This window comes from Mustela lutreola, chromosome 9, assembly GCF_030435805.1.
Source record: "Mustela lutreola isolate mMusLut2 chromosome 9, mMusLut2.pri, whole genome shotgun sequence".
Taxonomy (NCBI): Eukaryota; Metazoa; Chordata; class Mammalia; order Carnivora; family Mustelidae; genus Mustela; species Mustela lutreola.
Window position 1 is genome coordinate 5,962,634 of NC_081298.1, and position 14,405 is coordinate 5,977,038.

Here is a 14,405-nt window from a genome sequence, read left to right on the forward strand (position 1 = left end):
GACATGTCATAGCTATGGCAGGGCTCTTCTTTCCTTCTCTCAGGACACATGGGAGAGAGAGAGAGAGAGAGAGTGTGTGTGTGTGTATGCGCGCACATGCATGTACACATGGGGAGGGGTGAATCCCAAGTCTAGGTCAACCTGAGTACTACATTCTCTCCTTGTCCTGGGGATTTCAGGGGCCGGCACCTGCTCTAAGTTAGGCTAAGTAGAATCAAGCCTCTTTCTTTTCTTCCAGCCACAAACAAAAGACATAACCTGGGGCAGCCACCTTGCAATCACGAGAGTTAACACAGAGAAAGTGGGACTGAAAAACTGGGCACCCACACCAGCTGTCCTTGAAGCCAGTCTGTCCCTGGGTTATTTTAAGACACTTGAGTCAATAACTTTCCTTTATTGCTTAAGAAAAGTTGGATATGGTTTTTGATCACCTGCAGTAGGAGTTCTTGCCAATACAGATCACAGCTGTTCAAAGAATGTGGCATCTCTGTTCTAGTGCAGAGAACCCAGCGAGCTTCACAAAGATGCGATCCTTCTTTAGAGACCCTAGGAGCAACTCGGTGAAAACAAGCAGCTTTCTAACAGTCAACCACTTAGAAGTGCCTGTTAAGTGCAGAGTAGCAGGCAGGTTGGTGACATTTCAGATAACTTCCAGCCTGAGGATGCTGGTTCCAGGTTACAAAGGTGTTTGGTGGCTGGGATGTATACAGGAGACATGGACCTTCACTTGAAGCAAAGTAGAGATGGTGTCACCATAGCAACGTGAGCTACAGACCCAGCCGCAAGGAGAGGAAGAGCAGGTGGTTTGACTTGAGGGGAGCTCTGCACCGCTTTCAGATCTGTGCCCAGCAATGGGTATCCTGTCCACACCACACCTCCCGTTGCCTCACCACGAGTGATGGCTTTGTTTTTGCCGCACTAGCCTCGTGCATGAGCACCTGGCCTCTATGGTATCTCCTTGCACACTTTGGGGAGAGACATTTGAATAAGAAAAGCAAACATGGGTGGCTTCACTTTGATATCAGAACCTGGGTGACATGGATGGATCACCAACTTTTCCGAAGAGAGGATTGCTACAAAGAATGCTTCAGTTCATGATTATATTTACATAACATTACAAATGGTCACAGATTGGCGACTGTTGTAATACAAGCCTTTTCTGAGTAAACATACTGAATTTATCAACATAGACTATTACATACAAAATAAATTAATAAGGAACCCAACAGAATACGTTATGTTGTAAATATAAGGTGTATCTTTAACTCAGTTAAGGTAAAATAGCATATATATATATATGTTGTATAAGATGCAGGTACATGATTTGTACCAAATCTTAATTCAATTCAAAATGAAAAACTTATCACATCTGCTAACGGATGCAACAGAAATTCATCATTTGAGGATCAGTCCCTCCTCCTTCACCGTCTTGCTAACACCTGACAATTTGTGCATGTAATCCTTCATCACTTACCGTCTATCTCGCCACTAGACTGTCAGCTCCCTGAGGGCAAGGTCTCTGGCTCACGGCTATATGCCCAGCACCTAGAATCTGACATAAGTAGATGCCCAATAAATAAGTCCTGAATGAATGATTTTAAGGCAGGCATACATTTGACCAATATAAAATTGGTTTCTACAACATCCCTGCATACACTGACTCCACAGGCTATGCTAAAAACTCCGCAAAGCTCTTTCTTAATACCTGGACCTCTCCGGGCTAAGTCAATGTCCTGGGGTTGTTTAGCCACTCGATAATACCAGCGTGTACTCAATGGTGCATCCCCAGGTTGGCTTTGCCTGTAGGACAGAGTTGCACATGTCAGGCTGGGAAAGCTGAGGCTAAGAGGTTAACGAGGAGACAGAGGGGGAAGGAGGCTCATTCTAAGGTCCCTCTGAATTGCCGAGTGTGTTGCTCCAGCTTCTGGGCCTCGGCCTGGAGGTGCCCCAGGGCTGCAGGGCTGGGGTACTTGAGCACGGCGTGCTTGGTGGCCAGCGCGAGGTTCTTGAGCAGGCTGCACAGGTGACTGCTGCCGCAAAGAATCTCGTTGCGCACGTCCCTCTCCTGGGTCTCCTTGCACAGCGTGTCCACCAGCTTCTGTCCCACCATGATGACCAGCTTGCTCTGCGTGATGAAGACCTCGGGAGGCTGGCTGTTGCTGAGGCTGTGGTTAAATACGCTGATGGCTTTGAAGAGCGCCCCAAAATAGAGCCGACAGTGTTCAGAAAGTTGGAATCTCTTCTCAGGATTCTGCTGACTCAAAGGTTGCAGGATGAGGGAGCTAGGATTCTGGAAAAGGGAAGAAAACCATTAGTGAGAGACAGATTTGATCACCAGGCTATGGTTGTCTCCTGTTTCCTCATTTGCTCAATTTTCTAGACTTTTTATAAGAAAAAACACAGTTTTGTTTGGGAAGCTCCGCAGTGCACCATCTGCCTAACAAATTAATCTTTTCAAAGCACTGTTAACATATGAATTATAGTATTTATATATACAATCTTACATATTTTGTTGTCTATATAATTTCATATGTTAAGTATATAAACTCTTTTTCAGTACTCCCAACAAACCATTAGCTGCCTATTCCATTAGACAAAACATTAGACAATGTCTAAATCTATAACTTAAAAAAAATAAAAGAAAACTTGATGGTGAGATTTAAAAATTTACTCAAAGAACAGATTTTAAAGGATTTAAGAAAAATCTTTAATTCTGTTATCAGCAGTAAACCTGAGCCCCCAAAATTTCTAGAAGAAATCCAAGTATGTTGACCTAGCTCCCTAATGTTATGATATTTCTCCAAATTTCTAGTAAGATTTCATCTAGAATTTTACTTCCGTGAGTTGTATTTTCCAAAATGTGGAACCAGTATCCCCCCAAAGCCCAGGCACTATTGAAAGGTTCTCAGCATCTAGCTTACGGGCAGTCACTCCAGGTAACCATCCAAAGACCCTTCATTAGGACAGGTGGGGAGACTGGAGCTCTCTGAAGTGGGGGGCCTGCACGTGGTCATTCATTTAGCAAAATGAAGAGCCAGAGCTCTAAGCTGAGCCTGCTAAGTCTTTTCATTAAACTGCTCTCTCTCATCTACCTTCCATCTCAAAATTCCTAGCTTGGCAGCACTGACAGTGTGCGGGTCTGATTTTTTTGTGCCTCCTCCGCTTTGTTGAAACTCTACCCCATAACATGAAGGTAGTGGGATACGAGCCCGTGGAAGGTCCCTGGGATAGGATGAGGCCATTTGGGTGGGGCCTCGTGATGGGAATAGTGCCCTTGTCAGAGGTCACTTTCCTTCTCTGCTCTCTGCACGAGAGGACAGGAGAAGACAGAGGAGAGCCCTCCCCAGGATCTGACCATGCTGGCTCCCTGACCTAGGACTTCCAACCTGGGGTTCTTGTCCCAGCTTGCCCCCGAGAAAATGAACGATCTTGTCCACATCATGAGGCATCCACCCTCCCTCCTCCACCCCTACCCACCCCCGGCCGGGGAGCTGACCTGGCTCAGTGATCCTGGGTTTCAGGTACTCAGACAACTTTCACAACTGATGCCCTTTTTGTCTCCCTTTTAACCTGACTTGCTCCATCTTTGTCTTTAAAGGAATTTACTGGTTTTACTTATATTCGTTTAACGGAAATGCTTCAAATTGGTAACTGGAAAATCATTGTCATTTGCCACCAGTAGAAGGTAACCAATAAAAATAAGCACAATGATAACATCTTTGACCAAAAAAAGAAAGAAAAAGAAAAAGAAACATCAAGTGTCAAAAAGGTGTTGATGATACACAAACTCCAAACCAAAATATCTCTTCTCCTGTAATCCGAAGCATTAAAAGAAGCTGTCAAAGGGAGTGGGAGTCCGAGCTGCCAAAGGTCAGGTCAGTCCCACCTGTGATAAACCTGCAGACAGCCGAGAACTATGTCACTAATGGTTCAAGATTCGTGCTCCATGTCCTAGGCTTCACTGGACTTGTTCAGGGCTCCTTCTACTGCAGACAGGAAAAACTGTCACAAAAACAGCTACTCCCAAGGGGGTAATGACTAGCACGCCAACTCATTCATAGCAGGAGGCATCTCGAGGGATAAAAAGTGTGTGAGTCAGAAGTCCGGGAGACACGGTGCTATCACTTACCTGTCCTTCCCAGTTTTTGTTTTCATCCGACCTTCCTTCCGAGATGGGTGTTTCTGTCTCTTCTAGGTTAGACGACTTCTGAAAAATGAAATCCCTTCCAATTACCAATGTGAGTGGTTTTTACACTGTACAGAAGTTTTTTTTTTCCCGAAGATTTTATTTATTTATTTGACAGACAGAGATCACAAGTAGGCAGAGAGACACACACACAGAGAGAGAGAGAGAGAGAGAGAGAGAGAGGAGGAATCAGGCTCCCTGCTGAGCCGAGAGCCCCATGTGGGACTTGATTTCAGGACCCTGGGATCATGACTCGAGCTGAAGGCAGAGTCTTTAACCCACTGAGCCACCCAGGCACCCCTGTACAGAAGTATTTAAGTCCATTTTAAAAAACTTGAACATTTCTCTTTATATTTTTGCCAGTGGTTCTGCCTCCAGATGCCTTTTTTAAATTAAAATCAACAAAGGAAACTTTGCAAGACCAAGGACTGAATTTTGCCTACCAACACGGCTTAATACAAGGACATATGAGTTTTTAAAAAATTATATATACATTTATATTTGTATTTATACTTATATATATCATACCTCTTTATATCTATGTCTATATTTTTAAATTAGGGAATGAGAAATACCCAGATTTCTAGCTTCTCTAGAATGTGTGAAAGCTGTACTATGAACCAGCATGCACTTTAACAAAATACTATGCAAGACTAGGGCTGAAAGGGCCAAGTCATGTTATCCCCAGGTTACGTGCCATGCCTCTTGGCTCTCGCAATCCTTGAATGAGAGGCTCTCTTTCTACAGAGTCCAAACTCATGCAGCAAAGAATTTCTAACAGTAGCTGCAGTCTGGAGACTGCTAAGACCATAGGCAGTTGGAAGGGTGTTTACACTTCCTCTTCTGTTTCTAAGAAACACAAAAACAATGACTAAATCAACAGCTTTCAAAAATGCAAGGAAACTGGGTGGTGAGATTAAAAAAAGGGGCTCAAGGAACAGATTTCAAAAGGTTTTCAAAGTCCTTCCTAACTCTAGTATTAGGGATGATAAACCCCATGGGACTTTCCAGAAGACATCCTACATGCCTTAATATTAAGTGTTTAATCTTACTTTTTTTTTTTTAAAGATTTTATTTATTTATTTGACAGACAGAGATCACAAGTAGGCAGAGAGGCAGGTAGAGAGAGAGAGGAAGGGAAGCAGGCTCCCCACTGAACAGAGAGCCCGATGTGGGGCTCAAACCCAGAACCCTGGAATCATGACCTGAGTGGAAGGCGGAGGCTTTAACCCACTGAGCCACGCAGGCCACCCCTTAATCTTACTTCCTATTAAGATTTCATTTAGAACATTACTTTCATGAATTTTATTTTTTAAAAAAATGGAACCAATGTCTCTCAAAAATTATTGAAAGATGAGTATCTTTCAATATCCAATTATTGAACTATCTAACAGTGAAAGCTTCTTAGCATCTAACTGATGGGCGACCACTCCAGATAAAATTTGAAAGCCTCCTTACATTATACCACCCTGAACTCACCGGTTCACACATAATTGTCCCATTTTTCTTTAGTAGCTCAGGGGAGTGTTCATTTTCCTTTTGTTTATTAAAAGGAGTACTTCTTTCGTATGGTTCCATTTCCCTTTGGGGAAGCTGGATGCATTTTGCAGGTTTCAGTTGTCCATGGGGGGTCATCTGCAAGGTATCTTCCTTTTCACAGTTCTGTTTGAAAAGGAGCCTCCCATTGGCAATGACAATGGAGGCAAACCTCTTGATGTCTTCTGGAACCATCCGCGCCACCATGACAAATCGCTCGAGGTCATCTGGGCTATTTTGGACTTTGTCCGTCACAAGGACTTCCAAGGACCACTTGCAGTTATCCAGGCTTTCCTTCGTCCCAAGCAGGATCTGGTAGGAGCTGGAGATGGTCTGTAGCTGGTCCCTAATCCTGGCCTGAAGGTTCGTGTCGCTGAGGTTACAGGCGGTCCCACGGACGCCGCGCGCAAAATCCAGAAACGCTCTCAAGGATTCTTCCACGCGGTCGGCCGCGCTGCGGATGGCGCTGAGGTTGGCCTCCAGGTAGTCTCGGAACCTCCACTTCCTGCTGACAAAGAGCATCAGGCTGGCGACAGAGCTGGCCACCTCGTGCTGCAGAGCCACGACCGTCTCTCTGGCCAAGTCCGGGTCCAAGGAGAGCTCCTTTCCTGACTCCTCCAAGCAGGAGCCAGACGAGGAGTCCGTGGACGTGGAGGAGCACGAAGAGACCACGCTGGCTCTGCTGTCCGAGCTGGAGACGGAGAGCCGGTCCGAGTCCGGAGACAGCGACGGGGCCCGACCCGAGAACCAGGAGGAGCTACCGTCCGCGGCGATCTCCGGAGCCTCGCCGACTCTCCCCGGCTCGTTCACCGCCTGAGGGTCGCTCGGTGTCGCTTTAGGGATGTCGTAGATGTTGGGCTTGGTGTTCTGCTGCTCCACCCGGGGGATCAGAAAGCTTGAAGGCACCTTGTAGCCAGCATCCTCATCCAAGGGAAATGTGTCCCTGGGTGCCAGGGCTTTATAAGAAGGAATTTCGGGGAGGCTGAGTTTTTTCTGCATGGGCACATTTTTATGCAGGTGCGGATAGTGGGACCATGTTCTGCTGTTCAGAGGATTCTGGAAGCTGGACATGGGCCCTGGGGGACGGTGGGGCTCTGACTCTTCCACAAAGCTGCTCAGAGATGCATTTGTGCCTTTGGCTTTTTCTGGAGACACTGGCGAGTCATACATCCATTCTGATTTCTGGGGACTGGGTAACGTGCTGTAGCCACCTCGCCTCGGGGTGATCGCTGATGTCGGGGGCGCACACTGTCCCTGTGAAGAACCACACAAAAATGCCCAGGTCAGAAGCAATAAATACAAAGAGGATTCGAGCAACCCATGTGACAAATGTATATCACACTGGGGGCCTACTAAGTGCCGGGTACTGTGCTTCTTGGAAATCTGATTGTCATTCCCCTCCTCAAGCACCTTCAGTGGGTCCCCATTGTCATGATCACTCAAGGCCCTTCATTATCTGGTTGTACCCACCTTGAAGCCTCCCCAGCATGGCAGGCACCGGCCTCCTTAGGGGTCCCGTCACCCCCGCGGTTCACTTCCCCTGAACTCAGAGTGCTCTCTTAGCCCGCAATGGTTCATTTTGCTCGAACTAGTTCTTCTGTTCTACATGGCCGCCCGACCCTTTCCTTTCCCTCTAACAACCTCTTCTACGTTCCTCACGATACTGCGGAGATGACATCTCTTTTGTAAGGCCTCCCCCAGAACACTTGGGAGTAGGTATATGTACTGTAAATGTGTGACAATTCAACAATGAATGTGGATTCCAGATTTTCAAATTAAGGCATGTCCCCTATAAACAAATAAAAATCTACCACCTTAACACAACATATCTCTGAGACGAAGAAGAAGAAAAAGGAGGGGGAGGGGGAGGAAGAGGAAGTCCTTGATTGGTTAAGGTATAATTATTGGTCAGGATGAATATACTATTACTAGGACATTTTGGAGCCAGAGCCAAACTTTAAAAAAATTCAGCAATAACAACTACATGCGAACCCGTACAGAGTCAGCAGGAAGTGGAGGTTCTGAGACTGACCAAGTCAAGAGGAGGAGAGGCAGGAGGAGGAGAGGAGGAAGCATTTACCTAAGATCTACTGAGCTTCTGCTCCGTGCCAAGCACCGCACCTGTACTGGGTCGTCTGCGGGGATTATCTCAAGGCTCGCAGTTAGTCCGTCATGAGAAACGGAGGCACAGAGAAGGTAGAGGACTTGCCCAAACCATGTTGCTCACCTTGTTCCTGAACACCGCTGCCCTCGGGGGTTTCAAATGAGATCAGCTCTACTGTGAGCAATTTGCCTTCCCAATCTGACCAGGCTAATAAAACATCCCAGAGGATGCTCCCATTTTCCCAGCATCGAATCTCTGGGCCTCGTCATACTCACACTCAGTTGGCTGGCCGAGGGACCCAGTCCTGCCTTCTGGGGGCTGGGGGGTATATCATATAATTGCCTCTTCTCTGGCTCCTGGGGGAAAGACAGAAAAGGATAACTTGGATTTTTCCTTCCCAATGGACGCACATCACAAACTCTGCCCACACCAGCATTTTTGTTTTTGTTTTTGCTTTGTTTTGTTTCCAAATGAAAACAGAAACCACCAAGGAATTTGGGGCTTTTGGTCATGATGTTCACATGGTGGAAGTTTATGTAGTTCTGTTTTCAACAATGTGGACTTTGTGCTTTAAAAAGATGCCTTCTTGGGACACCTGGGTGACTCTGTCGGTTAAGCATCTGCCTTTGGCTCAGGTCATGATCAGACCATGATCTCAGGGTCCTGGGATCAAGTCCCATGTCAGTCTCCTTGCTCAGCAGGGAGCCTGCTTCTCCTTCTGCCTGCTGCTTCCCCTGCTTGTGCTCTTTCTCTGTCTCTCTGACAAATAAATAAATAAAATCATAAAAAAAATAAAAGAAGAAGAAAGAAAGAAAGAGCGAGCTGGACTCTGGAGAGGGGTTTTCTTTGGAGAGAGCTGACCTGGGAGTTTCCCACTGATTCCTCCCCACAGGGGAAGGGTGCGATGCATTTCGTTCCCCTCAAACAGAGTGGAAAGGGCACCAATGGGACCTTCAGTGATGAATTGTGCCACCTGGGTGTGGGGTCGATGTGCACAGGGACTACCTCCGGCTTGGGCAAAGGTTAGGGTGAGAATCCAATGGCTGTGCTGGGGATGGCCTGTTCCTGGGCAGGGATCAGGATGAAGAACATGGCCACAACTGTTGAGGGCCCCCCCCCAAATTCTTGGTCATCAAGATAAATAATAATGGAATGCGAGATTTTAAAAAAATCACAATGTGCAAAACTCAGGATGAACAAAATGTCACCATTTTCAGTAAAGGCAGTGTCAAGAGGGCGGGGGTGAGGTGAGGTGAGTCCTGCAAGCGTGTGTCTTTATTTAAGACTTTTGTGCCCAAGGCCACCTCGCTCTGCTGGCACAGCTGTGTTCCCCGGGAGTGTCCAGGAGAAGGGAGGGAGTGAGCTCATCCACGGGCCAGAGGCAGATCACACTGAGCTGGAGCAAGGAGTGTGGGACATCTCAGGAGTCTGAGCTTAGGGATGACCAGCCCCCCCCACCCCAGGGAGGAGCCTCCTGGGAACCTGGCACCTGTGGGTGAGAGACCTCAGCCACCCGGGGGGGGGCGGGGGAGGCAGGTGTGGGGAGAGGAGAGGCGGGGCGCAACTTGCCCCAATGCAGAAAAGCAATCTGCCTGCCTAGGGAAACCCCACAGCTGGGCCAGGCCGACACTCACCTTCAGGGCTGGGGGGCCCCGGCTCTGGGCCGGAACGTCATACACCTGAGAAGGCAGCGTTGGCAATGAGGCCCGAGCAGGTCTGGGCATCGTGAAGAGGGCCTTGGAGAGAGAAGAGCAGAGGGAAGGAGACGTCACCGCAGAGTCCGCAGATCAAGCTCCAAGCTAGCCTCGCACAACAAAGGCAGCCAGAACAGCGCAGAGGCCCTGTCCCTGCGCCCACCCCTGACTGGCGGCCCTGCACTCCAACCGCGGGCCTGGACGGAGGGAGGGGAGGCCCCGTGGTGGCGGGGTGCCCACAGCTGCCTGCATCAGCCCCACCTGGGAAGCAGGCTAGAATGCAGATTCCCGGGCCCCGCGTCCGGGGTACTGAGGTCTCTGAGTCCTGCCGGGGAGCCTGGGAATCTGCAGTATCAGGGAACTTCCCAGGTGATTCTGATGTTCTCGAGCGATCGAGGCTGTGATTTGAGTCTGGGGTGTTAACTATTCATCTGATGACGCAGGGGCCGCCGTGGTGCACCGGACAGGCAGGTGGGGTCCAGGGTGTAAAGTGGAGGGACTTGCGGGGGTGGGGAGGGGGCAGGGGACCTCTCGCAGGACTTGTCGCTGGGGATGAGGGTCGATGGGGCAGCAGGAGGAGACGGGACCAAGGGTGGCCCTCAGCCATGGTGGCTGTGTCTGTCACTGGACTCCAGTGAATCCTCTAGAAGTCATGAATGTCCCCACACCGGGTACCACGCTGGCTGCTCCCGGCCGCAGCTTCCAGACCTGGCCAGGGAAACCAGGGTGGGGCGAACTTCAGAATGATACAGTTGCCCAGCTCCACATCAGACCTCTCTCAAACAAGGACCTCTCCAGGAGGGGCCTGGCAATGGGTGATTTTATAGGGAAATGGGTGCTGTCTGCCAGGGTCAGGGTCTAACAGGGGAGGAATAATGTGTGGACACAGGCAGGACACAGGCTGGAAAGCAAGACAGGGCCTTGAGGAGAGGAAAGGGTCAAGTCCGGAGAAGCTGGCAGAGGGAGCCTGCATTTCCCACCAGGTCCCCAGGAACCGGTCCCTGGAAAGGGCTTTCTGAATTGGATGGTGTGGCTGGTGAGGACCTGAGTCTGTGCAGACGGGGAGGGCCAGGGGCGGAGCAGCTTATGAGGACAGGGTCAGAGTCCCTTTGCTCACCAGGGCGACCCCGCATGGCATGAAGGAAATGCGAGTATCTTCTTATTTATTTGCTTGTTTTGGGTGAAAGAAAGTGCACAGCTTGAGGCAGAGGTGGGGGACCCGCAGGTCCCACCACCCGTCAGGCTGGAACCATGGACGCAGATAAAGCAGGTGCAAAGCAAATGGGCCGACATTCCTTCCCACAACACAGCTGTCAACTGTCCAGATAACCTTCCCGCGAGTGATGACTGCTTCCGTACTCACAGAGAAAGCTGGTTCTCTAAAATCCTGGACTCTCGGGAGCACAGCAGACTGAAGTCACGTCAGTGAGAAGAGAACATCCCGCTCTCGTGAGAGAAGCAGGCTCGCTTTCCGTCCCCACCGTGGAACTTGTAACATGGGGTATCAGATGGGACACTCCCCACGTACCCCATCCCAAGGAGAAAGCAGTCTGCTTTGCAGTCTGGGCTGAGGCTGATCCTTGACACACTGCCCTGTTTTGCAGAGAGCCCATCAAGACAGCCCTTGGTATACAAAGGGTCATGGTCCGTTACCTCCACCTCTGGCTTGTTCTGACACCCCAAGCTCTCCCCTACCACGGAGCTTTTCCAAATGCACCCCCACGGCCTCTTCCCCCCTAAGACCCAAGCCCCTTGTCTTTCTGTAGCTGACTTTGTGGGGAGATGGCCCACAGAGAACAAAGGGGTTTTCCTGGGTGTGGAATTTCAGGTGGAGGAAGCGGGTTCAGAAATGCCCAGTGTTTCTTGGAACATGGAGGTTCAAGGTGGCAGTCAATTAAGGAACATGTTTTAGAACCACAATTTCAAAAGGTTTAGGGGCACAGACAGGAACTAGTGGGTCTCAGAATAATTCCACCAGGAAGTTGGATCCTTTTACTTGAAATATGAACGATTCCCCTTTCTGAATGCAAACCAACATCAAATGGGTTCTTTGTATGGTGATTAAAAAGAAAAAAAAAGTCAAGCCAGCATATTATATTAAGGAAGTTGGAATAAAAAGTAAAACAAAGCTCAAGCCAGTGGTTCCCCTAGAGGAAGTGACCAGGAGAAATCGTGAGGGGCTTCTGGGGGCTTCTTTTGTTCTGTTTCTCCCTCTGGATCCTAGTGACTAAGCTACCCCCTTAGGATCTGGAGGTTACGTCTCAGTAAAAAGTTAATTGTGAAGAAGAGAGAGCGTCAGCCACAGAGTTAGGAAAGGGCTGGGCAAGGGCAAGCCGAGTCCAGGGGCGTCGGCAGCCACGCACGGGCGCAGGGAAGCTTTGGTCCCTGGAATTCCTCCTCCCGGGGCCTAGTTGGGCCCCGTCACCTCCCTGGGAATTGGTTCCCTCATTCCTAACATGATGAGTCATTCTCAGGACCCACCGCGGTGTCTTTTAGCAACAAAGATGTCTGATCCTGTCACATGGATTCCTTGATTAGAGAACTTGAGAAACGGGACGTATTTTCACCTCCTTGGTTTTTGATTTTTGGCTCACCTTAATCTAGTGGTTGTCCATGCAGGGCTAAGGGCAGTCTGTGAAACAGGTCGCCTGGGCCAGTTCCAGCCTGTGAACTGCCCGTTGGAAAACAGCTCAAAGCTAGTGGCCAGATTTGCTGAGTTACCCCCCTGACCGCACGGACGGGGCAGCACAGTCTGCCTCTACTGTGGAGCAGAAGCTTCCGAACTGGGTTTCATCCACTCTTTCTAGCTCCTTTCTTCTTGGGGTTGAAGGAGATATTTAGAATCACTAGAATCACTAGAAGGCACAACTTTGAGGAGCCCTTAGAAATGGGCAAGACAGGGGCACCTGGGTGGCTCAGTGGGTTAAAGCCTCTGCCTTCAGCTCAGGTCATGATCCCAGGGTCATGGGATCGAGCCCTGCATCGGGCTCTCTGCTCAGCGGGGAGCCTGCTTCCCCTCTCTCTTTGCCTGCCTCTCTGTCTACTTGTGATTTCTGTCTCAAATAAATAAATAAAATCTTAAAAAAAAAAAAAAAAAGAAATGGGCAAGACAGAGAGGTACAGAGGGGTGCTGGGACGGGTCCACTCTCCCAGCGTGGCGGTGGCTGCCCCACAAGCCAGGTGACCTCTGGTACTGCTGATTTCCCAAACCACAGGTGGCATCGCTTGCTCTCAGAGACCCCCATCCCAAGCACAGAGAAGGCGATACAAATAAAATGTTGGGGAGGAGGGAGCAGAAATGTTGATGGGGCAGCAGCCACGGAGGAAACGGAAACAGGAGAAAAAGGCAGGAAAGTTCCCCAGGTGTTTTACTGGGCCCACCTCGAGAGTCCCTGGTTTCTGAATTCCCCCATCGGGCTGTGGTTTCTGCCCACGGCCGCAGCCATGCACAGGGGAGGGCTCCCATCACAGACACGCTTCGTGTCAAGGACATCTCCCAGCCAATGCCCTGACCCTGTGCTGAGTTAGGTTGAGAGAGTAAATGCATCCTTCTCTTTATCGTGATGCCCGTCTAGAAGCTGGGGTCCACGGTCACTTCATTTAGAAAACATTCAAATGGTAGGAGCCTGCCTGCCCGGGGCCCAGGTGCCAGGGCCAGCTGGCGAACAGCAGGCGCAGCCCTCGTTGGCCTTTTAGGGAGAGGGGGAGCCTGGATTAACTCCAGCAGAGGCCACTTGTCGAGGGAGGACCCACCACCCAGGCCCCCGCTCTGAGTCAGCTGCTCTAGCAGCAGCTGGGTGGGCCAGCTGTCCCAGGGCTGCCTCGTGGGCTGCTGCAGAAGGCTTGACCCGCTTCCGATGGGGCTTTGTAGTCAGCCCCTCTGAACCGCAGCTGTTTTGTGCACAAATGTCTACTTCTCTGCCTGGCAGCCCTGGGGGTTAGAAAATCTGAAGCATTCAAAATATTTTAAGAAACCAACACCTTTTAGGGCACTTGGGTGGCTCAGTTGGTCAAGCGACTGCCTTTGGCTCAGGTCATGATCCTGGAGTCCTGGAATCGAGTCCCGAATCCGGCTCCCTGCTCAGCAGGAAGTCTGCTTCTCCCTCTGACCCTCCCCCTTCTCGTGCTCTCTCTCTCTCTCTCAAATAAATAAAATCTAAAACCAAACCAAAACAAAATACCTTCAAATTTAAAAAAAGAAAGGAAAGAAAAGAAATCAACACCTTTCCATGGTTGGAGGTGCTGTGGGGAAGGCTACAAGACCTTCCCAGGGTCCCCAGCTCGTGCGTCAGGGGCAGGGTGGGATGGGGTGGGGGTGGCGGCCGTCCTGGACACAGACCTTGCCAGGATCCCTGCCCTAAGCTTAGGCCAGGTAAGACCAAACTGCAGGAAATCCCCACAGTGACCCCAGACCACAAAAATCTGTTCTGCTTGCTTAACACCTCATACGGCCTAGGCCTGGGGACAGCAATCCATTGTTTTCTTCCTTTCTTCTTTAAATTCCTTTCCATTAAAAAAAAAAAAAAAAAAGTTTTCATTTTGCAATTATCTAGTGCTTCTTTTCCTCTGTTTCTTTTTAATTGCTATTTTTGAAAACTGCTGATGTCATGCATACTGTATATAACACACAAACCAACTTTCTGATCTCTCGGCTCCTTGACTGTGTACCCGCCCCAAGCCAGGCACAGTCGCAGGCACAGGAACCATACGAGTGACCAACTCTACTTCTCAAGGGAACCTTAGTCAGTGAATGAGCACACACACTTATATACACACAGATCATCTGGTTTCTTTTTCTTTTTTTAGTTTTTGTGTGGTTGGTTTTGTGTAAACGGTTATTTTCCCCCTTCTACATGCCTCCTAGAACGACTTCATCTTTCTTTCA

General features: G+C 49.4%; 1 protein-coding gene across 2 annotated transcripts in view; it reads right to left on the reverse strand.

Moving 5' to 3' along the window:
- Positions 1-379: 379 nt before the first annotated feature.
- The window catches only part of CASS4 (Cas scaffold protein family member 4), a 35,242-nt gene continuing 21,216 nt past the window's right edge, over positions 380-14,405 (reverse strand). For both annotated transcript variants that reach the window (XM_059133075.1, XM_059133074.1), the window contains 5 exons: positions 9,461-9,562; positions 8,102-8,182; positions 5,666-6,976; positions 4,130-4,207; positions 380-2,290 (listed from right to left, as the gene is read on the reverse strand). In XM_059133075.1, the coding sequence (XP_058989058.1) occupies positions 1,880-2,290; positions 4,130-4,207; positions 5,666-6,976; positions 8,102-8,182; positions 9,461-9,562 (1,983 nt within the window). In that variant the 3' untranslated portion in view covers positions 380-1,879. The remainder of the gene's footprint in view (positions 2,291-4,129; positions 4,208-5,665; positions 6,977-8,101; positions 8,183-9,460; positions 9,563-14,405) is intronic.